Source organism: Hypanus sabinus, chromosome 11 (genome assembly GCF_030144855.1).
Source record: "Hypanus sabinus isolate sHypSab1 chromosome 11, sHypSab1.hap1, whole genome shotgun sequence".
Lineage (NCBI taxonomy): Eukaryota > Metazoa > Chordata > Chondrichthyes > Myliobatiformes > Dasyatidae > Hypanus > Hypanus sabinus.
Genome location: NC_082716.1, coordinates 34,668,000 through 34,695,137, shown reverse-complemented (window position 1 = coordinate 34,695,137; position 27,138 = coordinate 34,668,000). Strand labels below are relative to the sequence as shown.

Genomic DNA, 27,138 nt, shown 5'->3' with positions numbered 1-27,138 from the left:
GTTATATTGGATACCATTGTTAATACAGTCCTCATTCTATTTAAGTTGTGTCTCTATTATAGTAAAAATAACAAATACCGGTGAACTCAGAATGCCATTAAAAACAAAATTCAAAATTTTTGCTCTTGTTTCTCTTGAATTTGGGCAGAATTCTATTGTGGTTATTTTGTACTGTTGAGATTGATGCATAATTGTTTTAAATAACTGAAGACTTCTGTGCCACCATGGAAAAAGTTCTAATTCATGAGGCATGGGATAAGTGGAACCTTGGATGTTTGGATAAAAAAATTGGCTTAAAGGAAGAAAGCAGAGGGTAGTTGTGGAAGGAAAGTATTCTGCCCGGAGGTTGGTAACTAGTGGAGTGCCGCAGGGATCTGTCCTGGGACCTCTGCTATTTGTGATTTTTATAAATGACCTGGATGTAAAGGCGGAAGGATGGGTGAGTAAGTTTGTGGATGACACGAAGATTGGAGGAGTTGTGCATGGAGCTGTAGGTGGTCTAAGGTTACAAGAGGATATAGACAGGCTGCAGAGTTGGGCAGAAAAATGGCAGATGGAATTCAATCCGGACAAGTGTGAGGTGTATTTTGGAAGGACAAACCAGAAGACTGAGTACATTTAAGAGTGTGGATGAACAAAGGGACGTTGGGGTTCAAATCCATACATCCCTCAAGTCGCTGCACAGGTTGATAGGGTAGTTAAGAAGGCCTATGGGATGCTAGGCTTCATTAACAGGGGGATTGAGTTCAAGAATAGAGAGGTTATGTTGCAACTCTACATATCTCTGGTGACACTGCACTTAGAGTATTGTGTTCAATTCTAGTCACCTCATTATAGGAAGGATGTAGAAGCTATGGAGAGGGTGCAGAGGAGATTTACCGGGATGTTGCCTGGATTGGAGAACAAGTCATATGAAGCAAGGTTAGCAGAACTGGGACTTGATAGAGGTCTACAAGATTATGAGAGGCATAGATAGGGTGGATAGTCAGTACCTGTTTCCCAGGGCACCAATAGCAAACACCAGAGGGCATATGTACAAAATTAAAGTTTAGGGGAGACATCAGGGGTAAGTTTTTTTACACAGAGGGTTATGAGTACCTGGAATGACTTGCCAGGGATGGTGGTGGAGGCTAAAACATTAGGGGTATTTAAGAGCCTCTTGGACAGGCACAAGGATGAAAGAAAAATGGAAGGCTATGGGGTAGTGTGGGTTTAGTAGTTTTTTTTAAGGATTATATGGGTCGGCACAACATGGAGGGCTGAAGGGCTTGTACTGTGCTGTAGTGTTCTATGGATGGCATCCCCAATGCTAAGAAATGTGGTCATATATCGTTTTACATGGGATGACTCTAGTTCCTGTCTCTGAGGCCAATGGAAATGTAATGTTTAAGTACATGAAGATGGAACAAAAAATGAGTGGTTGGGAAGCCTGGGAATTTAAATCAATGTTGGCACAGAATTTCAAAAGTAAACTGACATTGTAGCTTTGAACCTGGGACACCAAAACCTATTTATCTTTTAGTCATAATTGATAATTGATCAATTCTGTTTCAAAGTAGGAAATTTTCAGTTCACTTTGCTTACCTTTAAGTAAAAAAAAATTTAATTACCTAATGCCTTCTTGGGGCTTGCATGCTCTTCACTTCACATTCAGCATCCTGACGTTCAAAAATTTCCTGTTTGGAGTCTATTGCTTCCTCATGATTCACATACGAGGAAGGTATGTGCAATTCCTCTAAACAGTCTGGCTTGCTGTCCTCAAACCCTTCATGTGTGTATCCTTTAAATGTCTGTGATACACCCGGGTGCACAGAGAGTGTCACTGATGCTGTGGCAGTCACTGTAGTGAAAGGGTTATTGGATCCAGGCATACCAGTGGAGTACGCTGGGAGTGTAGTCCTTGGGTGGTGAGTCCTATTGTTGCGAGATCTATATTGACTCCTACAAGAAATGGCAGGTTGAATAGGTGGAGCATCACTTCTGCAGTGCAGTCCATTGTTGGAGAAATGTTGCCTCCCTTCTCCTGCGATTTGATTTAAGTCTTGAGGTTCTTGCCAGGCTAGTTGAGAACTAACAGAACCAACAGTAGATCGATGTGGTACTTTTGAGTTTAAATTATTCTTCTTGTATGTCGAATCCTTAACATCTTTGTATGGCTTCACAACCTGTCGAAGAACATTTTAAAAGCATTACCCACAAATATTTTTTTCTAAACAAACTTTTTTTAAAATTATGTTTATTAGACAGATTTGTGAACTAAAAATTATATAAAAGGTTCATCAGTCTTTAAGAAATTTGTGTTTGCTTAAGTTTAGTCAACAGTTGTAGGGAAGGAAACTAATTCCCAAAGCAGCCTTTCAGCGCATTTTCTATAGGCTGAATGATCATTTTCTAATAATATGAAGGTTAAAGAAACATAATTATTAGTTCAATGGAATTTTTTTCTGTAAATTACCAATGAGGAGATTCTAACCAAAGTCTCTCTATCTTTTCTCAGCCTTCAGAAAAAACAATGCAAGTTAAAATGTAACTTGCCATTCACTCATTTAGCAATGGAAGATGATGGCCAGCTGGGGGAAATTCTCTGTGGACACCAACAATGCCTTGACCTGCTTGTTTCTCTGGAAGGCAAATATTCCTTCTCTGCTCTCACTTCCCTCCCATAAGACAGGTGTGTCTGATTTTCCATGAGCAATTTGGTGGAGTAGAGTCTTTTGACAGAATGGAGTAATTAATAAACACAGTACATATATGAATGCGATTGAAGCGTACAGTGTTCATATTGGCAATGTTTCAGTTTCTTTCATCCCCTGGGGGAAAATGTTGAAATGGACTTGTAATAATGTATGTGATTAGCTCGTTATAAAGCCCAGTCCACTTTTATAGCCCACTTTTAACCCCTACCAAAAAGCTGGGGAAAACAGAAGGTTATTTGAATCACAGAGAAATTACTTACTGTAACCCGTGGGAAGTTAGGGTTATTTCCAGACTCCACCAGTATCTGTGAGCGAGTTGGTGGGATGATGTATGCACTCTGGTCAAAGTGCGGCAGGTCCTCCTCACTGATCCCAGACACCGTGGTTTCTGAGTAATATTCGGAGTCAGAAGACTCAGGATACGTGCTCTGCTGCCATGGAAATGAATGAACATAGAAGCCATGATGGTTCATGGGCGGTGGAATAGGCTCAGGGGAAGGGGTTGGCAATTGACTGCCTCTGTCTGCCGGAGTGACCTAAAGGTGAAAACAAAATCAAACACTCATTGAATAAAAGTGAGTTAACCTCATAAATTAGGCATTCTTATCAGCCTTAAGGCAGCTTCATGGTATGGGCATCGCCAAGGCCTGGCTATACCCACATCTATTCCTTCAGTACTTTTCCCAGATACATTTTTGCTATTTTTTTCTCTCTGTTATAGTCTTCTTCAGATTCTGGGCAAAGTCTCTGCTCATCCTTGTAATAAAAAAAAATGCCCTGAGAATTTCTAATACATGGCTGCACCCCAATTGCAGTGAAAAGATCCAGTAGGCAGCCTAACTTCCAAGTGTCCACTGTGGGTATGTGGAAATTCTCCAGGTACTATGTTACCTAATGACTGGATTTAGAAAAAAGCAGTATTGAGATTTGCAACCTTATCCTAGCAGTCCATCAAAATCAAGAGTATTCAGTCTCTCATGGGATATTGGTCTTGTTGTAGTCTCCCTGCTCATACCGGCCAGGCCACTACCCAGTCAACCTGACATGATACATTCATAACAATTTCTGAGGCATTATGTTACAGTCAGAACAAACTGTATTCTGAAATGATTAGAGCAGTAACTGCACCATCGGCTTCATGTGGCTTGCATACAAAGCAATGGCTAACTAGGAATAACTAACTTAATTGTTGGTGGTTTAGATAAGGTCACAAATGTCGGAAGGTTTGCAGAACCCCAAGACATGATTTCAGTCTAGTTACTCAGCTGCTCTGCTCGTTCTGCAGACTCACAACAAACATGGATTTGTAACTCATAAAAATAGTCTGCTTCCAATTATATTAATTAGCTTTTCTGGTTGAAGCCCTTGTTACATGAAATTCAGTTTTCAATCCAAAGAATCCAAATCTTGTTAATCAAACATAAACATGCTTCTAAAATTAGTTTGAGTTTGTTACCTGGGAAATTCTCAGATGAATTCTGAATAGAACTTACACTTTGAAAGGAAGTAACCTGGAATTAAAGGTGGCATTCAGGAGCTAGTCAGGAACATTGTGTTGCAGAAAGTCTACTTCATCTCTGCTTCATGTTACACTGTGGCCAGTAGCAGGTTTATCAGACTGCAGAAGCTGCTGCAAAGAGGCTTCGTGTATTTGAGAAAAAGGTTTGGTGAGGGAATGAGGTAAATCAAGTTCGTTACAGTAAATGAGGAATTGAAATATTTCTGTGGTTTCTCAATTTTTGAAGCAACGACATAAACTAGGACAAGGTATTTTATATATTAGAGTATCACTGTAAGTATGAATATGGTGATAGAGACTAATCTTATTCCAGATGGTATAACATACCAGATGTTTGCATCAGGTGCAATACAGAGGAAGAGTGACTGGATATAAGTGAAACAACATAAACCATTCCGTCTGATGTAAACCTGGTAACTGCTCTAAAGGGAGACGTGGGTCACAGTAAAAGTGAGTTTGCATCAAAGTAGCTCATTTTGTATATGAGTTCTCTGTTAGAGAAGGGGTATGTCATCAGAGGGTGCTGTGTGTCAGAAAGCAGTTTAGGACCTGTGCACTACATCAAAACCTGTGTATATAAGGTGGTGTCATTGTGAGGGAGACATGCATTCTCTAATTGAGAGATAGCTTTTCAGGCACAAACTAATTCTGGGAGTGTGTGCCTCAATCATTAGGAAGTCAAGCTTCCTGCATTTAACTCTCCATGCACCCAGCCAAATGAAACCTGCTATTACTGATTAGGATAAAGCTTGAGCTGATGCAGAGCAGATGGAGACATCCAGGCCCCTAAGGAAAATGAGCCTTGTATGTTTAATTTGTAGCATTGGTCAGGTCCAGTCACCAATCTTCCACATTTGCTCCGTTCTACAAATGTGGAATGGAAATGGGCAAAAGAACAAACTAAATGGGGGCATGGACTATAAGTAAAGTTAAATACTGACACTAAAAGCTACTTTGTACCAATACTGCAGTTGGAACAGAAGTCTGAATATGGACACTGCTGTGGAATTCAGATCGCCTGACCTCACCCACTGGAGGATGGGCTACACCTTACAGAAAGGAAGGATGGGTAAATACATATGGGCCCTGAGAGGCTTGTACCTTCTGAATCCTGAAGTGAGATAGTTTGACGACCTCTCTCCACCACAGTGTGTGAGACTCAACTAAATTGCCTTCTCCGTTCTGCTGGGGTTTCTCTTCACAAACAAACGCCAACATACCCATCAAGCTCAAGTTAGGCCTGCAGTTGAAACCCAATGTTATCATCAACCTGGAAGCACCTGATGTTTACCTGAGAAAGCTTACCAGATATGCTGGTTTAAAAAAAAATTTCAAATGAGGGAATCTACACAAGATAGCAGTGGTAAGTTTTTCTTAATCTGTCCAACAGATGTTGTTGCTGGAGGCTAGTCCAGCAACTTTTGCTCTGTACTTGTTGCTAGTTAAATAACCATGTTGAATGGATCTAGAGTCTGATATAGGTCAGACTGGGAAGGGGCAGCAGATTTTCTTCACTGACAGAATTAAGTGAATAAGATGGCTTTCATAATCTTCTGGTAGTTTTATCATGATGTCTGGTCCCATCGTTTTTTATTCCAGACTTTGAAACTCATGTCCCCTTATCAACAATCAGGCCCTTTGAATTTTGTTCTAGCACCTTAAGCACAATCCCACTGTATCTTCAATTTAGTCTGATTGATTCTAACCACTGCAATCAAAACCAAATCTATGACGTCCTCCTTGGAATACGGAACTTAATGTATGCATTTACATGGAGAATGATTCGTTCTATTCCTAGATCAGAGTAGAATCAATTACTCACGGCAACTGAGCTTACCTCCGCTGGGGGTCCAATAACTGACAGCAAAACAGGAAGGAGAACCAGACCATTAAGGATACCCAATATTGTTAGAATGGTCAAAACAGCAAAAAAATACCTGCAAACAAAGAAAGATCCATATTGTGAGAAGCTCATCCTTGTGGTTTCATTATATTATTGTAGTTCCATTGTTCTCCAAAGACAAGCAAACCATGGATGAATAAAAATGAAGGGCCATGTGGGAGGGAAGGGTTGGATTGATCTCAGGATCACTGTGGAATACTATGTTCTATGCCATCAAATCAAAACCAGTCGATTAATCATTCATAGCAGCAAGTACTGTATATCAAACAGCAAGGTCAAGAATGGGAAGGATGTAGGTGGGAAACTTCAGAGAGTGTAATGGTCGTTTGACCAAGATCATATAATAGTTTTGAGAAGGCAGTAAATCAGAGGACATCAAACCATTCAGAAGCAGCAGGGGAAATTACAAGGGATGTTACAAAGTGGGGTTAAACACGCTAGGTGCTGGTTGCATAATGAGATGAGGGAGGATTTGACAGGAATTAAAGAGACGGAATTTCAAGGTAAGGGAAGTGGAGGTGCTGGGGGTATTTCCGGGTTGGTGGAGCTTACAGGACAGGAACGCTTGGTGTGAATCCACTTGCTGACCGTAGTGTGGGTGGTAGCAGTGACATGGGGAGAGGAGCAAAGCAGCTGTTCTGTGTCTACTGCGATTAACCTGATGGCTAGTTAAAATACAAATGTTTCTCCAGGAGCCTGTTGTAACTGCTAACACCTCCCTTGATCATACTCCAAGCCCACATTTCCACATTGTGCAATGAGATGGCATATCCCAAGATCAGCAGCAAGCTACATCTCCTGCACTGGAAGTAAATTGGGAAAGGTTGTGAATAATTATGGCCAATTTCCCGTTTCAGGCCTGCTGGTCTGGAGGCATTAATTACAGAGCAAAGGGCCTCCACAAAAACTCCTCACTGTACTTAGAAGGATTAAGACATTTGGCTCAATTTCAAGTGAAATTCCTGAGCAGGAGGCTTAGTCCTATTCCCAATGGCAGGCTCATCTATCACTACAGTTGTGGTACTTCCTGCACTGTGAGTACATGCATGTGTGTGAGAAAGCAGGAGGGAGGAAGACTCAGTTCTACGCTTCAGAAAATTCCAGCCTCTTCCTTTTACTAATATCCTAGAAAAGGGAATCCAGTTGTCTCGATTACTCCTTCCCAGTGATGCTCAATTAAAACCACTGTAAACAATGCAGGAAGGAACTAGAACTTTGCTCTGCGAATTCAGATAAATCCTCTGTAAATGCAGTGGGAAGCGTTCTGTGTTCAACATAGCACAGCTAAATATGTATTCAGAAGCCACACGAAAAAACTTGGAGCAAACTTTGAAGCAATCAATGGCAAATTGTCTATTTAAACCACGCCTTAATACAGCAAGATTAAAAACATCCTTTATTTCCAAAGTACTGCAGTAAAAAGGAAAGTAAATCATTCAATTTCTTCTTCCTTTCAAGCAGCAATAATATCCAAAATAATCTGCTTTTTAGCAAAGAGGTTGAAGAATAAACATTGGCCAGGATACTGGACAGCCTCTGCTTTTCTTCAGAAATATCCACCTGTGAGGCAGGCCAGGGCCATGGTTCAAATTTCATCTGATAGATGAGACCAATGGATACCGTCTGGTGGAACTTTATTTCCCTTTTGTTGTTGGTTTAATATATCTAGTGTCTTGGCAATCATTTAAACTGTGCAGCAATAGCTTTTTCCTTTAAAACACAGGGACTGCTGCAGAAACAAGAGAACTCGGGCACAGCTGTGGAACAGCAGTAACCTTTCTGCTAGTCCTTACTGACTTTCCAGCTTTAAAGCCTTTGAGCCCCATGTGTGCCGAGGAAGGCCAAGTGTTTACTTAACAACATAGTAAGATAAGCAACAATATACATTACTTGGAATTCACAGGAAAGGCACGCAACTCCGATGAAGGCCCAGGATCTGTCTCCCCGCCTCACTGAAAACAATTTTTTTTTTGGCTTACGAGTTTCCACTGTGGCTTGGTTATGTCTACGTATGTTCTGGAGAGGAAGGTGGGGGTTGGTTTCTATGTTAAAGGGGCCATGGCATCTAGTTTGTGGGGAAGAGTCCAGTTGTAACCGCACTTTGAAGCAATTTGGAAGGAAATATGCTGATGGGGTTTTGACAAGTTTGTCAAATTAATTTCACGAGTAACATTTTGTTACAGTCCTCTGAACCCAATCCACAGCCCATTCTTTGTGCCAATCTTCTTCTTACCCTGTTAAAAAATAGTTGTGGTCCTGGCTTGTAAAACTGCTGATGAATCATGTAGCAAGGGATTCTTGCAATGATATTGCTGAAAAGTCAAAACTTCAGCCACGCTTTTTTTGATCCAAACATAACTAACTCTCAATTTGCTGCTCCATTGCTGCCAGAAAATTCACTGGGCTGAATATTCTGGATTACTGTCTTGTTTCTTTATCATTGACTTTCTAATAACACTCTCTAAACAGACAGAGGAAAATGCCTTGCCCTGGCCAGACTGACCCTTCCACAATTAGCCAATCTCACTGTGCGAGGATCGAGGTGGGGGGTGCAGGCTATGCATTTATGATACTGAGGTTCAGTCTGCCAAATTAGCCCCAACACCAAGGCTGCCTTTTGCTGCAAACCATCAGTCAAATATGCTTCTGCTTCCTGGTGACTGAAATTACCAAAATTCAACTTGGCATTTTACAGTGACGAATTAACATGTTGGTTAATCTGCCCCACAAAAAATCTTAATTGCTCTCCCCCCCCCCACCCCATGTCCTCCTGGTACGACAATCAGACGAGCAAGCATTTTCTATTTATTTTACTGAAAGTCAATTGGTTGGCATGTTTTTGCGGGACTTCCAGGTAGGTAGCATGTCAGAACCCCGTTGTTTATGCCTTGTGTAATCTTTTCCATTCTGGCGAAAGCTTGTTGTAAAATGCAGAGTTTGTTCAGCTGTTTATGATGCATACAGCAAAGGAGAAATATTTACAACAATTTCCTTACACTAACCCACGCTATCTGACTGGCTCTCTAAATAAGACCTCCCTGCCTGAAAGTCCACCTTGTGGTTCATTTAGCTCAATGTTTAAAATAAAAAGTCAGCTGGGGCTTTCAAAATAGTATCTCTGTTTCCCATCAGTCTTAAATGATGCAGAGTAGAAATTCCTCCCGTGCACCCACCCTTCTACCAGTTCTCCGTTTTTTTCAATTCTTTTCCTTTATACAAGGGTACAAACACAGAAGCAGGAGCCCATTTCAAGTCTGCTTCACCATTCAATAAGGTTATAGAAGATCTGACAATAGGCTCCACCTTTCTGCTTGATTCCTAAAACACTGGACTCCCCTGTAGACCAAAATCATAGCCATCTTAAAGGGTCTGTTCTGATCACCTAAATGGATAGAAAGTCTACCCCTTATCCTCTGTGCCTGCTCTAGACTGGGATCACACCCAGCCTCACAAGTTGATAGGGTAGTTAAGAAGGCCTATGGTGTGTTGGCCATTATTAGTCAAGGGATTGACTTCAGGAGCTGCAAGGTGCACAGGAGGTTTACCAGGATGCTACCTGGATTAGCGAGCATGCCTTATGAGGAATAGTTGCATGAGCTAGGGTTTTTCTCTTTTGAGCGAAGGAATATGAGACAACTTGATAAGAGGTATATAAGTTTTACGAGAGGCACAGATGGAGTGGGCAGCTATTGCCCTTTTCCCCAGGGAGACAACGTCAATACCGGATGCCATCTTTGCAAGGTAAGTGGGAGAAGTCACAGGTAGGGATGTTTTATACACGGAGGGTGGTGGGTGCCTGGTATGCACTGTCGGGATGATGGTCGGTACAAAGTGACAGTCGAGGGACTTGTAGTCATGTGAATGTGGGAAACATGGAGGGTTATGGGTTGTGTAGGAGGAAAGGGTTAGATTAACTGTGTAGGGTGAGATAGGTCAGCACGACATCGTAGGCTGAATGGGCGTACTGTACTTACTCCTCTATGTGATGTGTTATCAACCTTTGCCCAACATCATGCAATTTAGAAATCATATTGTAGGAGTATTAAACACCTCAGCTTCAAACTTCTTCTCCTTTCCTCATACACAGCCAACAGAGCCCGAGGATTTTAATTGGTTATTAGTATGTATTACATAACTGACCAGCTATTTTACCTGAATGGAACCAATTTGAATTTGCAGAACACAGGGCCTACATAAATGATAACTGATGTGTTAGTGAATGTTTTGCTGATTCTAAAAGTACAATAGTAACCACAATTCAGAAGTACTCCATTGTCTGTGGAACATTTTGGGATGTCCCTTCTTTCAGGACATATGGATCCCTGCAGTGGTGGCCATGTGCCGGTGGTAGTATGTTCTTATTTATACGTAAGCCAGAAGGTTGTAGACGCGTGCCCGCACTATGGGACTGTACTGAGAAAGTGCTGAGCCGCTGAAGGTGGTAGTGTTCAGAGGAGGCAGTGCTTTTTTTCTTAAATGACCAGAGAGAAAAAAGAAGCTCGAGGTCATGCTTTGAAAAAGAACTGCTGCAGTGGTGGTGGTGGGGGAAGAGGTTGTTCTTGCTGTTTTCCTGGCCTCAAACAACACCCCATCAAATAAGAACCTGCAGATGCTGCCAATCTGAAACAAAGAAACAGAAAGTGCTGGAAACACTCAGCAGCTAGACAGCATCCAGGAACAGAGAAACAGTCAGCATTTCATGTCTGAGATTCTCCATCAGAACAATAAAACAGATTATATCTTTCCTGTGTGTAGTGGCTTGCTATGCACAAATTAAGCTGAAATGTTTCAGGCGCAACCGCTGTGTACAGAACAATTGAAAATCACAGCCTGCAATGGATGACATTATGAAAGCTATGCATAAAGGGAAAAAATATTTTGCTACATGTGCTGTGAATCATAGAAAAGGCAGCTTAAAATGGATGGAGAAGATGACAAATACATTTTCTTTTTATTTGGCATTGGTATTGCTTTATATCTTAAAATCTTAATTGGCATCTCTATTTGGCAAGGCATCTGGAATAGTTTCAACCACTGAAGTGGATATCTGTGACAGTTTCCAGTTTGGACTTGGCTTTAAGGTGCAAAAATTTTTAGCTGCATTCAGATCTCTGCCTTCTCTGTGAACTGCTTCAAAAAGGTAGCTGGATTCTGTCTGAATGACATGGCTTAAGAAAACATAGTCCTGGTAGTGAATAGTAGATGGTACGAATTGCATATCAGAAACTCTGGGTGCCCATCATTTCCAGTGGGTTCTGCCAGAGTTCCAGGAATGCCTCAAGGAATTTTGACTCCTGTGAGTCAAGCCACTGGGTGGTCTGGAAATCCATCAAGCAAATATCTACAAAGCAGCATTCTTAGGTTGCCAACTTTTCCTTCCTTTTTAGCTGGTATATCGTTCAAGGAAGAATGGAAACACGTGCAGAAATAAAACAAAAAAATAGCTTACCATTCACAATTATACTTTTAATGTTACAGTATGTTTTAATCTCCACTCAGAGCAATAGCTTGAGATTCCAAACACTTGTCAAAACCCATTCCAGAAGGCAATGTATTCGAGTCTAACATTTGCCTGGGAACACTTTTTGACTGGATATCTACTCAGTGTCATAGGCTACATCAAAGAAGTGGGATTGACAGCTGAGTATCACCCTAGCAGAGAGCATTGAAAGGCACTTAAATCTCTATCACATATGGACATACAATCTGCAACAGACACTGAACCTCAGCAAGTCTTCTGTTCAATCTTTTGCATTATTAAAGTAATGCAGTTTATTAAAGTTGACATTCAAAGAATATTTAATCTTGAAACTTTAAGTGAAGTGCTGTAGTAGTTTGAAATTCTAACATTAGTTTAATTTGTGGCAAATGCAGAATCAGTTTCACACACAGGGAGGCCATTCAGTCCATCGAGTTAATGTTTGTATAGCAATCCACTTAGTCCCAAGCCTTTAGTTCTTCCAATAGTTCTTCAGAATTGTTTACTTTCAAATATTTATTGAACTGCTGTATCTAAATGTTTAACCAATTGAAAAGTTGTATTATTACCCGTAGTATTAGGTTGTAACAGCCTAAGGATAAAGGTTAGTTCAGTGAATAGATTCCTTTAAATTACAGAGCACTTCCTTCTTTGTTCGGCAACTGTCTCCAAAGGCACAAATCTCCTCCAGATTAGATTGGCCTCCAGGTGACCTACTTCACCTTCCAAAGGAGAAAAGCAATGACTGTGTAGATTTGGTAGTAAATTACTGAGAACCAATCTCAACTGGAAAATACTTGTGGCGTTGATGATGGGAGCTAAACAAAGAAGAGGAGACAACTGTTTACTTAAAGGAATGACACAATCTCTGAAAATTTGTCCTTAAATTGTTAAAGCACCTCAAACTGATAGAGTATCATAATTTAATGATTATCTTGAAGACCTGAAATTATGATGGGGCAATATTTAGTACAGGCATACTAAAATATGATTGGTTTAGATAGCATAACTGGGTGAAACCATTGTCAAGCACAGGGGTGGAAGACAAGACATGACAGGCTCCTTCCAATCCTTTCCAATTTTGGTCACCTTACTTCACTGTGGGAAATGATTCTCATTTCTCCCTTTATAAATTTATTAGAAGACATGATATGAAGTTTGGAATGCTGTTGGGGAAATTGGGAGAGAAAAATAAAGGACGATCATTGATATTAATATTAGATTTTTATCTTCTGCTGATTAATTTACTAAACTCCCAGATCAAGACCATAAGACACAGGAGCAGAAGCAGGCCAGTTGACCCATCGAGTCTGCTCCACCATTCAATCATGGCAGATCCTTTTATCCCCTCCTCAACCCCATTCCCTGATAAGAGTTAGGAGTAGAATTAGGTCATTTGTCCTAAACAGAATTAAGCCATAAATCCATCAGGAGCCTCCATTTTCAGCAATACCATTACAGGGGACAAAGGATATGACTGATGAAGGCTTTTTGTTTGATATGACTGATGAAGGCTTTTTGTTTTAGATGAGGCAAGAGAAATTGAATGTATATAAAATGTTTTTCTTTCTTCCCCCATCATAAGAGTCATTATTTAACCTCCTGAAAATTGCCACTGAGGAAACATTCTTGGTCTCAGAGAAAATGCTGGCAATATCAATGTACATTAGGAGTAACAGTATAAGCAGCAGAATTTTATGTGTAAGGAAGGGTATATAGAATCGTCTAGGTTAGACTGCTATTGATTCCCGTATCTCACTCTTTTGTTTGGGGCATTGCAGCTAACAACATAAGGTGCAAGGAACAACAGCTTGGAAAGACTGAAAAATAATTAATTTTTCATGCTGAATAATTACAAAGCAAATTCTTGCAGAAAGGTTTGTCACCAAAACCTACCTAATGATGAAGTCAAATTCAGAACCAGCCAACATCAGGACCCCAAGTAGTGTAGAGATTGCTCCATCAATCACTGGTGCAAACATATGTTCTAGAGCTGCAGCAGAGCGCATATTCTTGTTCCCAATGGCAGTCAGGAAACCCTGATGGGTATAAATGTTGCATATTTAATATCACTGCCCAAAATGTAAAGGTATTAAATATCAACTTAAACTCACCATTAATATAATTGAACAATTAACAGGATTTACTATCAAAATGTTATGTTGTCTCTTAAAAAGAAGTCACTTATTTTCACTCATTTTATTTCCAATGGCCATCAATATTTGGTTTCAGTCAGGGCTAAAGTATTCAATTTTAAATATGCACGTTTAGCACAGCCAAAACCAGTTCACATCGATTTGGAAAGAAACGTCGCTAGATCCTTCAGAGAACCATTTTCAATAAAAGTAATTTAAAATCAACTCTGAACCAAGGACAAATTTATCAAAAGACACGATTTGAAGTTCGGTCAATGATATTGGTTTGAAGCATAGCCCCAACGAGGAGAAGGATATTTTTTTAAAAAGGCAAAGCAGCTTAGGGAGTGGACTATGATCTAGAGAGCTGGCAGGAGAAGCTCAGGCTGTCAATGATAAGCTTGGGTAGAAAGGAAGAGAGAGACTTGAATTCCTCTCCAAATCTGACTGTAGATAAAGTCCTGAGTCTAGCATTGATATGAAATAGTTGGTAGAAGAATCAAAGCAGAGTGGAGAATAATGTCTTTCAACTGAATGGCGATAGGATCTGATCCACTACCTGAAAGAATATTGAAGCAGAAACATCATCGAGTGCCCCAGATGTTCCACTGAAGAACAGAAACCTAGGGTTAAAGATTGGGAGCTCTTTTTCTAATAGAACAAATACAATGGGCTGAATGGTTCCTTTGGTATTGCTTTTTTTTAAAAATAATTTTCTACGAGGACTGGCTGCAGATGTTCTGTTGGCAGACAAGCACAGTACTGCAGTGATTGACTTACCAGAGCTACATGAACAGTGAATTCCACTCCAATTCCAACGGAAGCAATCAGGATCACTACAGGGATTGCACTCAGTTTGATTCCCATTAGTCCCATGATTCCAAACAGCTCCACTGTCATCATAGCCAAAATAAACACCTACAGATAAATAAGAGAAGTGAAGGTGTCAGACTTGAATGGGCTTACCTCACTAGAAATGCCTTTGCATTAGTTTAATCATCAGGCCAAAGTACCTTATTAGCTATTTACCACCTACAGAAAGGGTTGATGAGTGATTTATTGAGGAGTCAATACATTTAATCATAACTTCCACAAAATAAAAATGTTCAAAGTACAATTATAAATGGGAAGAAATACTAACAGGTTGTACTAGCACAGGTACAAGAAAACAAATTCACAACTTGGTTAGCTGGGGAACAAATCAGTAGAACAAAAGTTATAAAATACAAATTGTACCGCAATATTGAATCTGGAGGCAACAGTATTGAAAGTCTGGCTGTTCAAAAAAAGTGTCATCTCAGAGCAGGAAAATATCTCGTCCTTGGCCAGCAGGTATTCAATCTGCTAAAGTTTGGAGTTTGCAACGTTGATAACCCCTGCCTGACCATTGCTATTACAATGCTATCCTTTGAAGCCATAAAGAAAATTGACTGCAAAAAGAAGCCACAAGTGTGGCATTTCCCCAAAGTGAGCTGTAACACAAGCAGTAACAGAGTCAGAATCCACTCCCAACTTTAATTGTTCTTGTATTGAGGTAGTAGTTACATGGCTAGAGGCCAGATCGGGTAGGATGGCTATTGAAAAAGATAGGCTTTTATGACAATAGTTTAATTGTTTGTACTTTCTACATAATTATGTGTGCAACGGAATAAATTGATGGAAGCTCATTGCTCCCTATGCTTTTCAATTGGCTGGTGCACAGATGATGTCACAGGTGGATGGTAGCAGCTTCCCCGTATTACCTTTTCAACCGATAGCATCACCCAGTAGAACAGATGACAGAGAAAGGTGGCTAGGTAGGTGGGAGGGATAGAAAAAATAATTATGGTATTAACATCTAAAGTACATAAAGACTCTTTGAATGTTTGAAACAACGAACAGACCCACTTGTTGGCAAGATCGGAAATGTTTCTTGTAAACTTAAGGATTACTTTAAAGGTTAACTTCAAAAAGTGGGAGGGGGAAGGTGTTGTACTTTGGAAAGAAGATGCTGGAGCAAGGGTTTTGTTTATAGTCTGCGCTTTTATCTTCTGCTGTGAGCTATTTAAATGTAAATTCCTGCAGCCCCTCCAGCCCAGACCTGGAGAAGATGAGGATAGCAGCAAACAAGTATTCACTCCGAACCTCGCTGCCACCATCATCTGTTAGGCATCGGGTTACAGGGGCCTCCTGTGACTCAGTGTTTACAAGGAAAGTCTACCATCTTTAAACCAAGGACAAATGAAGCCTTTCATTCCCTTCCCCCCCCCCCCCCTACAGAAACAGTTCTCCTAACTCTTTGCTCAGTTAGTTGCAGCATTACACATTTGGCTGCCCGAACTTCAGTGAACAGTCCTGTGTGCCTGCAAGATAACTGGTACTCTCCTTTCTTGGCTTTGCTGTGCCTAGGGAATGATAAGATTCTTGCTTTGATGTCAGCATGAGGCAGGTTCTGTCACGCATACCCTGTTGTCTGACTCGGGCAGAAGGAATCACTGATAACTCTAAATTCCTTCCGAACTGAATAGGATTGTTATCCAGGGATGAGTTTTCAGCATGTTACTGTTATAAAGCATATTGCCACTGTAGAAACTCAAAATTAATGGGTTATTTAACATATTTTTGAAGGTACGTATTACTATAGTCAGCTGGTGCAAAATGTACTGTCAGAAGATAGGAGGGAAAGAATCACCAGCAAGATATACAGGTCTCTCTTTCCCAAAGGTATATATCAACTTCAGCTGTGGCAAATTATAGGCTGTTCTCTGCTCCTCGAGGGAAGGATGAAGAGTGAAGGGCAGCACATCCTTCAGCCCTGACGCTAGAACACGCTGACTGCCAGTGACCAACTGAACAAATAGAAGCTTTAGAATTCCACATATGTTGAAGCCTATCAGCACACGAAGTTGAAGAAGTCGGGGGGGGGGGGGTGGGGGAGAGGAGGCTGCTGACCCCTGGGTGTTGGCCACTATTGCTAGGACTGAAATGGAGGGCTGGGGTGCTGAAATGGCAAATTAATCACAGGTTAATACAACAAAACAAACATTTTATGAACATTCAAAATCCCTCAGTTCGGTAACATTTCTTGCGAGTCAACTCCAGCTACTTATTCTCATCCATTTACTGAATACAGCAATAACCATGGGAACTTTCAATAATAGTTTCTGTTGCAATGTCTCTATCTATTTTTGTATTTGTTATTTTACAACAAGAACTGCATATAATTTGTTTCATTGGTGGTAAAGATTTAGATATTCTGGAAAATATGTGGCAGGTACTATACTTTGTTTTAGTGTGTATACAGAACAAGAAGAGGTTGACTGATGTGACTTGGGAACTGCAATGCACCATGTGTTCATTTACTCGACTGTTTATATTCCCAAAGTAATTTCAAAGGTGAGCCAATGTGCAGTAATATTAAGGATTTGTGGAATGCCATTACAGAAGGCCAAAGCACTTCAAATAAAAAAGTAAAAGCAAATACATTTTGGTGAGTAGAGAATTTACAAACATGGTGAGAGGGTGGATAGATGAAGCCAATGTATCAAAACAGGACAAGGCTATTTAATTTCACAGCTGTTTCCTCTTCCTAGATCTTCTAATGCCCTTTCTAATTCTTTGTGAGTCTCTGTTTCATAACATTTTGATATTGTAGACCAGAGTTACAAAGGAACCAACTGGATAACCAAAGGATTTTGGATAGAAATAGTGATTACTTTTTAATGGCACTATACTTAACTCAAGATCAAGTAAATCTCTTGACTGTGCTTGATTACACTTGAGAAATACCTTTCGTGTATTTTTTCTTTTGCATAGATTATGTGCTACAAGGATAGTCAATGTTACTTATTAAGGAAAGAAATTAATTTATATAGTACCTTTCACAACCTCAGGGAACTTATGAAACACCTTAAGCACGGTACCGTTAATAAAGTGGGCCTGTATCTGTCAGTTTGGAACATTGTCCCACAAACTTCACCAGCCAGATTATCTGTTGCCTTTAAAGACTTTTTAAAAGATTAATATTTAGATCGGGAAATGGTTAAAAAATCCATTTTCCTTTATGAAATTTCCACTCAAGGGTCCAGATGGGGCATCAATTAAAGTCTCGTCCTCAGTCCTGCATTGAAGGAGGCTAGATTTTGAGCTCAGGTCTCTGGCAGGGCACTTCAGCTTCCTTCTGATTCAATGCTACCACACAATTGACACATTTGGCTTTGCAAAGTGTTATGCGTTCTACATTTCTTAGAGTAAACTATGCCTGTCGCTTCCTTTTCCAAGTGAATCTTTTTTTTGGCAATTCCCTCCTAAAGCTCGGCTTACTTTTCATGGCATTACTGACTGGGCCTTGGAATAAAGCCATGTGGTGACCCCCTCCCAGCCAAAAGGCCTCCCACCTCTGCTGCCATAGTCTGTCAGCTGTTGATGGATTGATTTATCACATGAAGGTCAAGCCCAGGACTGCTTTTTCCCCTGAATTCAACAGAAAGGGATGTGAAAGTCCCCTGAGCACTAACTATTTTATCACTGTTTTCTTAAAAAATTACTTCCCACTGTACTCTATAAGCCTCAAACAATATCCCCTACAATTTAATTTATTGGCAACTGTCAGCGATTCTTTGGAGACTAGAAAGGTTATGAAAATTGAAGTATCATGCAGTATTTCTTTAGAATTCATGTTCTCTACTTCTATTCCTTTTTAGAGCATCAGTTGATTTTTTTGAATAATGCGGAAAAACAAGATACGGTACACAATATATATTACGTAACTTTTTGTCTGGCAGCTTGAAATATTCAAATATTAGCTGTTGGGTAGATAAAATGTCGAATCATTGTGATTATTTTGTGTATGTGCGTGTGCATGTGTAGATAAAGTGCTGAGCCATTTCTTTTTATTTTCTATGTGACAGACAGAGACAGAGGGGGAGATAGAGAGAGAAAGACAGAGAGAGACGGGGGGGGGGGGGGGGATGGAGATGTATGTACTTGGGCATAGTGTGTGTGTTGAAGCCAATTGAACTTTTCTTTAGAAAGACAATTAGTAATCTGAAATCATTACTTAAATGTGTTGGAGGGAGGATACAAGTTCTAAATGAATAATTTACAAACCAGCGGATCGATATTGCAAATACAGTATTTTTAAAGTAAAATATTTGTGAAATAGCACTCAACATTTTAAATTCTGTTTAGAGTTCCATGTCTTGGTTTTAGCTTTAAACTCAAGGATTCCCCACTGTGTAATTCACCAAGATTGGATGTGGTGAGTTTCATACAGAGTCTCCCACAGACCATAACTCAGTCATGCTACTTCCACTTTTAAGTTATGTGGTACCAAAGGAATGGAACCAGTTTTATTCTATATTGAAAGCAGTTTGTTTTGCTCACTATTTTGTCCCTTGTAATTTTACATTGCTTCCCTTTCAGGTTTTTTAAATTAACTTGGACATTTCAAGGCAGAAGTAAACAAGCAATCCCAGTGGAAGATAATAGTGAGTAGTAGGAAGCAGTTGCTTGTGCAATCTCCCTTCTGGGGAAGAGAACGAAAAAAATAACAAGTAGACAAGAGAAAGAAAATGCAAGTCCTTGGCCACAACAAACCGTTGCATTTTCATTTTTGCAGGTGCTTGAGAATGTTAGAAATTTGAATTTAAGAGCGAGCTTGAAAAATTCTTTTTTAGGGATTTGCAGCCCTTGTATCCATCAGATTTGTTACTTATGAGAGGCACTTACAATAATGCCAGCAGTCCAGGGATTGAGCAGCAGAAGAGCACAGACCAGGAATGTGCAGGCCAACACGATGCTGATGGTGAGCAGTAACCAGTGTCGCAGGCCAATGTACTGTTCCCAGAACAGGAAAGGGTAGCCATTGGGATAGCTGAGCACCCCCTTCTTGGAGAATTCCTCACAGATTGCTCTGGTGCTCTCGATAGCTTCGATGAAATCCGAGGTCTGCTTCAGGCCAGTCAGGTAGAAAGGAAACTGGGCAAACTCGATCATCTCAGCAGCGGGAACTGGGTAAAAAGGCGAGGAGAGAAACTGTTAAGCGGCAGGAAAACTGATGTAGGCAGAACTCTGTAATGTGGAGGATTTCCCCCTCTTTATTATAGATTACTTGTATAACCTATTATTATTTTATTGCTTTAAAGGTGGTAACAACATCTCCAGGATTCCACACAGCTCCTTTTCATAGAGTCACAGAAAAGTGATGAACCTGCACTAACTGGAACAGGTGGAGTGAGAGTGCTGTAAAATAGATTTGCTGTTAAAGCTTAGACGTGGCATCTCAGTCACATGGAAACAACTGAGCACTGTGGACAAGACACGACCACTTGGTATGGTCACCGGATGCCCAGGTGACCTCCACAATGGGTCAGAGGATGTGACTGGTTACAACAGGTGCTGGATGCTAATTAGTTAAACATGTTTTGTAGTACTGCAGTGACGGAGACGTCTGGCCAGAGGGGGAAACTGAGGTGACAGAATGTGTACTGAAACAGTCAACAGAGCCCTGATGAAACTGCTAGGCTCTAGCTGTGCTCAGGATCCCTTCGGCCTCTTTGGGCCACCCTGCTTCATTGTCTGATGAAGTCAGCTTCAGCTTTAAACTTGGGACACAAGAACAATCTGAGGGAGTAGAACTAGATTAGGACTAGAGATCACGGGTTTAGGGTGACTGGTAAAATATTTAAGGGGTATCTGAGGAGGAACTGCTTTATTGACAGGATGGTGAAAGCGTGGAACTCGCTACCAGCAGAAGTGGTAAATGCAGGTTCAATTGTAACATTTAAGAGAAGCTTGAATAGTTGCATGGATGAGCGAGGTTTGGAGGGTGGTTCTCCAGGTGCAGGTAGCTGGGACCAGGCTGAAGACCAGGTAAGCATGGACTAAAGGACCTGTTTCTGTAGTGTAGTACTCAATGACTCTAAGTACAACAAAATGCATGTTCCTTATCGCATCAGGACAACACTACACCAACGTATTGCTGCCACTTCTCTAGTGGTTTGACTTCAAAGCAATGACCCCCTGCGTCCGTGTTGAGGCATATGGAGCCTCTACCTTCCATGGTGATATTATACACAATGTCAGACTTACTTTAAAATGAATTCCAACATGCTTAGCAAGAAAGGTGATGGTACCATGTGCACGTGCAAAGGCTGTCATTGTTCAATGAACCAAAGACTAACTTTTATCAAAACTAGCCACTGCAACTACGGAAACTGGAATTACAAATAGGAATAGACACCAAACTGAGTTTGCTTTCAACTCTATTGATGAATTGTTTTTTTTTCATATTCATGTTGGGAGAAGTTTATCAATGTATCTCAGAGTTAAATTCTAAACTTTTGAAGCAAATTTCTTTATTCACTTACACACACATTCTGATGCCCTTCTCAGCACTTACTTCTCAAATTCTCTCCAGTTGTGTCATATCTGTCGTGAATCCACTCAGGGGGGTGAGGGTTGAAGTTAGCCTGAGACGCAGCATAGCCCAAAGGGTCATTGCTAACCCACACCGTGAGATAGATGTAGAAGATATCAGGATTTATGATCCCATCCTCATCCACCAATCGCCTTGACGATAGCTATAATAAAAATGAGGACACTGTCATTGCACCTTGCATGGGACATGACAAATTACTGTATCAGCACAAATGAGCACTAATCAATCTAAGAATTTATGAAATGATTGAGCATGAAAATATTGGTCTTCATCTCCTGCACAATTTGATATCTCTTCTTATTTCACTTCTGTCTAAACACTAAAGTGGAGCAGCAGTAATTTTTATCTTGTGCTGTGGTAGAATCGGACTTGGGGAGATAAGAGGAGCAGAGAATGATGGGCAGAAAAGACCTCATCAGCCATGACAACACAACATCATGAGCCCTAACACGAGCTACACATAATCTCCTCAGATAGGACTGAGACTGACAAACAAAACAAAGAGGATCTGCGAGATGAAAATCTGAAAAGAAATCTCTCCAACTTCCAAGAGTCTTTCCAGCAAGTTCTGGGAGCTTACCGTGAGCCAATATTTTTGTTACTTCAGGTATCCGGAATATTCCACCCTCTACTTAGTTCTGGGTGTATTCCCTTAGTAACTTCAATCCCATCTGTGCCATTTCCTACTTCAGGTATCCCTGTAATCTAACTGGGTGACCTGGTGACAAACTTCTGGAGAAAGTAATACTTCTGCCATTTAAGTTCAGCTCATACGGACAGACCAAAAACAAACCTGGTTATAGTTGAAGGGCTCCTTCTTGTTTCCTGTCTGAATGAGTAATTTATAGGCAAGGATACCATCTTCTGAACCATTACGGTAACTCTCCCTCGTGATTTTCCCTGTCCGCCAGTCTTCATCAAATGCAGCCTGTAGCCCTGAGTGAACAAGACATTTGCTATGAGAAGGGTCCACTATACAGTTCTACAACTTCTTGGAAATCTCTTAATCTTTTGAAGAACCGAACATTGTACGAGATTAAGATGGTCAATCAAACATCCCTAGATGAGAGAAATGATTAAATTAAAAACGGTTCTTAAGGAGTCCATTTAGAATGTGCTGACACAGAAAGAACGTGCAAAGCAACTTGCAGGGCAACGTATAAACCAATTTGCAAAATCAGGATGAAACAATAGCTTGCTGATTAAAGAAGCGATACGGGTAACGGGAAGACATGCTTAACGGTTGAACAATAACGGTGTTAATGCGCTGAGGCTGATAAGTGGGCCAAAGGGTAATCACATTTGTAATTTTGTAATGAGATTAAGGAAGAATGTCTGCACCTCACATGGGTGCAACTCACAAAGTCGTAAACAAGTAGGGTATAAAAAAACTGTGCAAAGTGTAATTCGGCACTCAATCTAGCAGGAGCTGGTTGGGTCCGACTCTGCAGACTCGAAAAATAAAGTTTACCGTTCTGCAAATTGCTGAGACTCAGTGTGTTTCTGACACTAGATGAGCATGCTTCACCTTATTATTGTTAAAACAATACCGATAAAACCTTCTAACTATAATGAGGCTTTTGAAATGCAATTGCCAACAGGGCAAGTGTAGATACAGGAGATTTTCCTCACATTGCTACCAATACATCAGACAGCAGCAATAAATTATTGCAGGGTAGCTTCCAATGATTCCTTGTCACCAGTTGTACAGTGACCTGGCCTAAACAATCAATTATATAATAGGCTTAATTGTCATATCACAATTTCAGGCAAGCAAAAGCTAGTCAAATTCTGTAAAGGGAGATGTGGTCCACACGACTGGATTATGGCCCTAAAGGCAAAAGTCTATCTATAACTTTCACTTTCAGTTCATCTGCACCCTTGATTTGTCTTCCTGTCCTACACTAACTTTAATGGAAGTAACTACAAGCATTAGCTTTCATTGAGAAATCTTCCAAGGCATTGCTTAATATGATCCATGTGACTTTCTGGTACGAGTGCTAGAATGAAGATTTAGAAGATTATTTTTATTTGTGGCACGTACGTCGAAATAACAAAACGTACAGTGAACTGCATCATTTGTATCAAATCAAAATCAGCGAGGATTCTAATTGGGGCAGCCCACAGTATAGGCAACTTGTCCAAAGTCAACATGGCATGCCCACAGCTCACGAACCCAAACCATACAGCTTTGGAACGTGGGAGGAAACCAGAGCACCTGGAGGAAATGAGCACAGTTATGGGGAGAATGCACAAGCTCCTTACAGACAGCAGGGGAATTGAACCGTAATCGGTCAGTACTGCCACTATAATGTGATGCACTAACCGCAATGCTACCCCAACAACACTAATGGGTCAAATTTGAAAGGAAGTATCAAACTTAGTTACTGTGGCTCATGCAAGAACAGACTTATAATGCCTACTCATCCGTAATACACTGATTATACTACTGGGGCAATTAAAGAAGAAATTTATTTCATGCAAATCTGATGCTTCAGTCTTCCTACTCCCCCCCCCCCCTCCACCACCTCACCAGCCCTTACTGATAGTTATGCTCGCTACTGAAATGGGAAAGTCATGCTCTCCCAGTCCTCGACATCCTTCAGCAAAAATCACGCTGCTGGAAGAACTGAGTAGGTCAGGCAGCATCTGTGGAGGAAGGAGGATCAGAGAGAGGTTAAATGTTCAGACCACCCATCCGTCTGCCTCCGTAGATGCTGCACGACTTGCTGAGTTCCTCCTGGCCTTTTTTTGCTTCAGTTTACACCATCTGCAGTCTCTTGTATCTCCTCTGCCATCCTTCACTCTGACAAGCATCAAGGCTTGCCCTATATTTCAAAAGAATGGCTCAAGGAAAACTTCTCTGAACAATTCAATTTAGAAAGAAATCCATTTCAAAGCATTAATTTACATCACTGAGAATAAACCACAATTAAGATCCGGGAATGCATGGAGTGTATTAAAGGGCACAGTTTGCAAGATTTTAAAAAAAGTTTTAGAATGTTCAATGATATCCTGTGTGGTCTAACAGAAAAGGATATACGGTTTTTCAAACAGCATCAGTCTGTTCAATCTGTTATGGCTGTGACAGAGGCATTTTTTAAAACCAGTTAACTCCATCTGGCAAAGCCTTTGAACATTTCAGTATCTTTATTTCATTTTTATTTTGCATCTGGGCGTTTGTTTTCTCGTATTAGTTTTATTGATCTGTGTCTCTAAGGCTCCTTGAGTGATAAAATCTTTACACTCACTGACTTAAGAGCTTGCTGAGTCAAGGTGAATTGTTTCACCAAAACGGTAGAAATAAACTGCACCATTAGAGGCTCCGCACATTTTGCTGCTAACAGCATTGTGGAATAATCATGCTACATATGAGTGAGACAATTACTAGCACAGAAAGAGTAGGGTGTTCAAGCTGTGTTAAAAAAAAAATGAAATATCAAATCTGTCGTCAAGAGCTTATCCTACAGGTAAATCTCCAGAGATGTGGCAATCGTGCCGCTGGCTGTGAAGCAAGAGGTATACTTAAACAAAAAAAGACTGATCGCTGCATGAAAAATGAACAGAGATGGATGTTATATTACAAAGGTGGTTTTTCAACCAAATACATTTACCTATTATGGTTAAATAATAGGATGTATAATGTATACACACTTTGATCATAAATAGACGTTGAACTTAAATGATATATTTTTATTTAATTTGGAGATATAGCAGGGTTACGGGCCCTGCCACCCAACAAGCCCACACTGCCCAATTACACCCGTGTGCCAATTGACCTACTATTCTATACATCTTTGGAATATGGATGGAGATTGGAACACCCGGAGGAAGTCCATGTGGTCATGGGCAGAATATACAAACTCCTTATGGACAGCAGCAGGGAATGAAACCCAACTGCTGGCACTGTAACAGCATCATACTAACATACCGCAAGAACATTCAAGGAGACCCCAGCGAGGATTACTTGGAAGAACTGAGAATGGGGATGGGATGATTCTAGAGACCCCCGAAGATTTGCCATTTCTTTTGATGCAGAGCTGCACTGATTCACTTCGGAAACATTGTCCGCTGTCTGTCAACGACATAGGTTCGAAAAACATTGTTGGTGAGACCCTTGGGAGCTTTGGGTCAAGGGTTTCGAGGACTGAGGATTTCTAGCTGCCAGAAACTTCAAATACTAAGTACACTCGGTGACTATCTGAGTTGACAGAAGCTGTACAGAATGAGCATATCTTTCTGCAAAATGGAAAAAGTGGAATTTCCCGGTGGCAAACCATTTTAATTACTATCCTCATTCCCACTCTGACATGTCAGTCCACGGCCTTCTCTATTGCCACAATGAGGCCATTCTGGTGGGGAGGAGCAACACTCTATATTCCATTTAGGAAGCCACCAAACTGATGGCATGAACATCAATATCTTCTTCCACTAATTTTTTCTCTCCCCCTTTCCCTATTCTTCTATTTCCCACGCTACCCTCTTATCTCTTCTCCTCACCTACCTATCATCACCCCCTCATGCCCCTCCTCTTTCCCTTTCTCTCATGGCCCACTTTCCTCTCCTATCAGATTCCTACTTCTTCAGCCCTTTGCCTTTTCCACCTATCACCTCCCAGCTTCTTACTTCATCCCACCCACCTGGACTCACTCATTGCCTTCTGGCTAACCTCCTTCCCCTCCCTCACCTTTTTATTCTAGCATCTTAGACCATAAGATATAGGAGCAGAATTAGGCCATTTGGCCCATCGTGTCTTCTCCACCATTTCATCACGATGAATCCAATTTTCCTCTCCACACCAATCTCCCGCCTTCTCCCCATGTCCCTTCATGCCCTGACCAATCAAGAATCTATTATACATAAAGATTTGGTCTTCACAGCTGCCTATGGCAAAGAATTCCAGATTCACTGCTCTCTGGCTAATGAAATTCCTCCTCATTTCCAATCTAAAAGGACGCCCCTCTATTCTGAAGCTGTGTCCTCTGGTCTTAGATTCTCCCATCATAGGAAACATGCCCTCCATGTCCACTCTTCACTCTTCCTTCTCAGTCCTGATGAAGAGTCTCAGCACGAAACATTGACTGTTTATTCATTTCCATAGATGCTACCTGACCTGCCGAGCTACTCCAGAATTTTGTGTTTGTTGCTTCAGATTTCCAGCATCTGCAGACCTTCTCATGTTCAGACCTAAAGTCTGTAGGCAGGTTTAATGTAGAAAAGTACCTTGTGAGGGGAACATGCATATGAGTTGCAGAGAGCGAGAGAGGAGAGAGAGAAAGAAGAGGGAGAGAGAAAGAGATAAATAAAATCAGGGTTGTTGTACAGTGCCACTTGGAAAACAACACCAATTCACATTAAGGAAGTTTTGAAAAAAGTTATTATAGAAGAATCCTAATCTTCAGCCTTGTAAAGAGACGCCAATGAGCGTCTTCAGTTACAGGGCTAAGGTAGGGTAATGATCTGACCTCATGCATGGTCTCGGTAGAGTGTTGGCTGTTTGGCAGAGAAATTCTGCTGAAATGTAAACACACCTTGTCATTCAATCTCACAAATGCAATCAACCCAAACCCTCAAGGCATGAGGATGTAATACGAGTCGATTTACTCGGGAAAGAAAAAAGCGTTGTTGTATTTCCTGCTTTGCCTTCCCCTTCCCTTCCCACCCCCCACCCACACCCCTTCAATTCAACCCTGAAGGGAATTTAAGTCTTCAGAAAACATTTTTGTACTCTATGTTCAGGAGAGCTGGGAGGCAGCTGTGTATTCACCGATGAATGTCTCAGTAACAGAGGGCACCACCAAGTCCACACAGGGAAAGTTTTAGGACAAAGCAGGAGCTGACTCATTTTTAGCAGTAGGTCACATGGAAAAATATTAAGAGCACATCAAAAAGACATTAAAGAGGAAAGGGAAGGGCTGCACTAGATATGTAGCGCTTAGATTTATCAACAGTTATCAGCAAGCATATTACAGCATTGTCGTTTGCA

At 40.8% G+C, this 27,138-nt stretch overlaps 1 protein-coding gene across 3 annotated transcripts in view; it reads right to left on the bottom strand.

Annotated features, from left to right (window-relative positions):
• Positions 1-27,138, bottom strand: part of ptch2 (patched 2) — a 113,977-nt gene that overhangs the window by 5,638 nt on the left and 81,201 nt on the right. For all 3 annotated transcript variants that reach the window (XM_059984104.1, XM_059984105.1, XM_059984106.1), the window contains exons 16-23: positions 21,946-22,088; positions 21,114-21,294; positions 19,442-19,722; positions 14,513-14,650; positions 13,494-13,636; positions 6,053-6,152; positions 2,957-3,232; positions 1,611-2,165 (exon numbers count right to left, since the gene is read on the bottom strand). In XM_059984104.1, the coding sequence (XP_059840087.1) occupies positions 1,611-2,165; positions 2,957-3,232; positions 6,053-6,152; positions 13,494-13,636; positions 14,513-14,650; positions 19,442-19,722; positions 21,114-21,294; positions 21,946-22,088 (1,817 nt within the window). The remainder of the gene's footprint in view (positions 1-1,610; positions 2,166-2,956; positions 3,233-6,052; positions 6,153-13,493; positions 13,637-14,512; positions 14,651-19,441; positions 19,723-21,113; positions 21,295-21,945; positions 22,089-27,138) is intronic.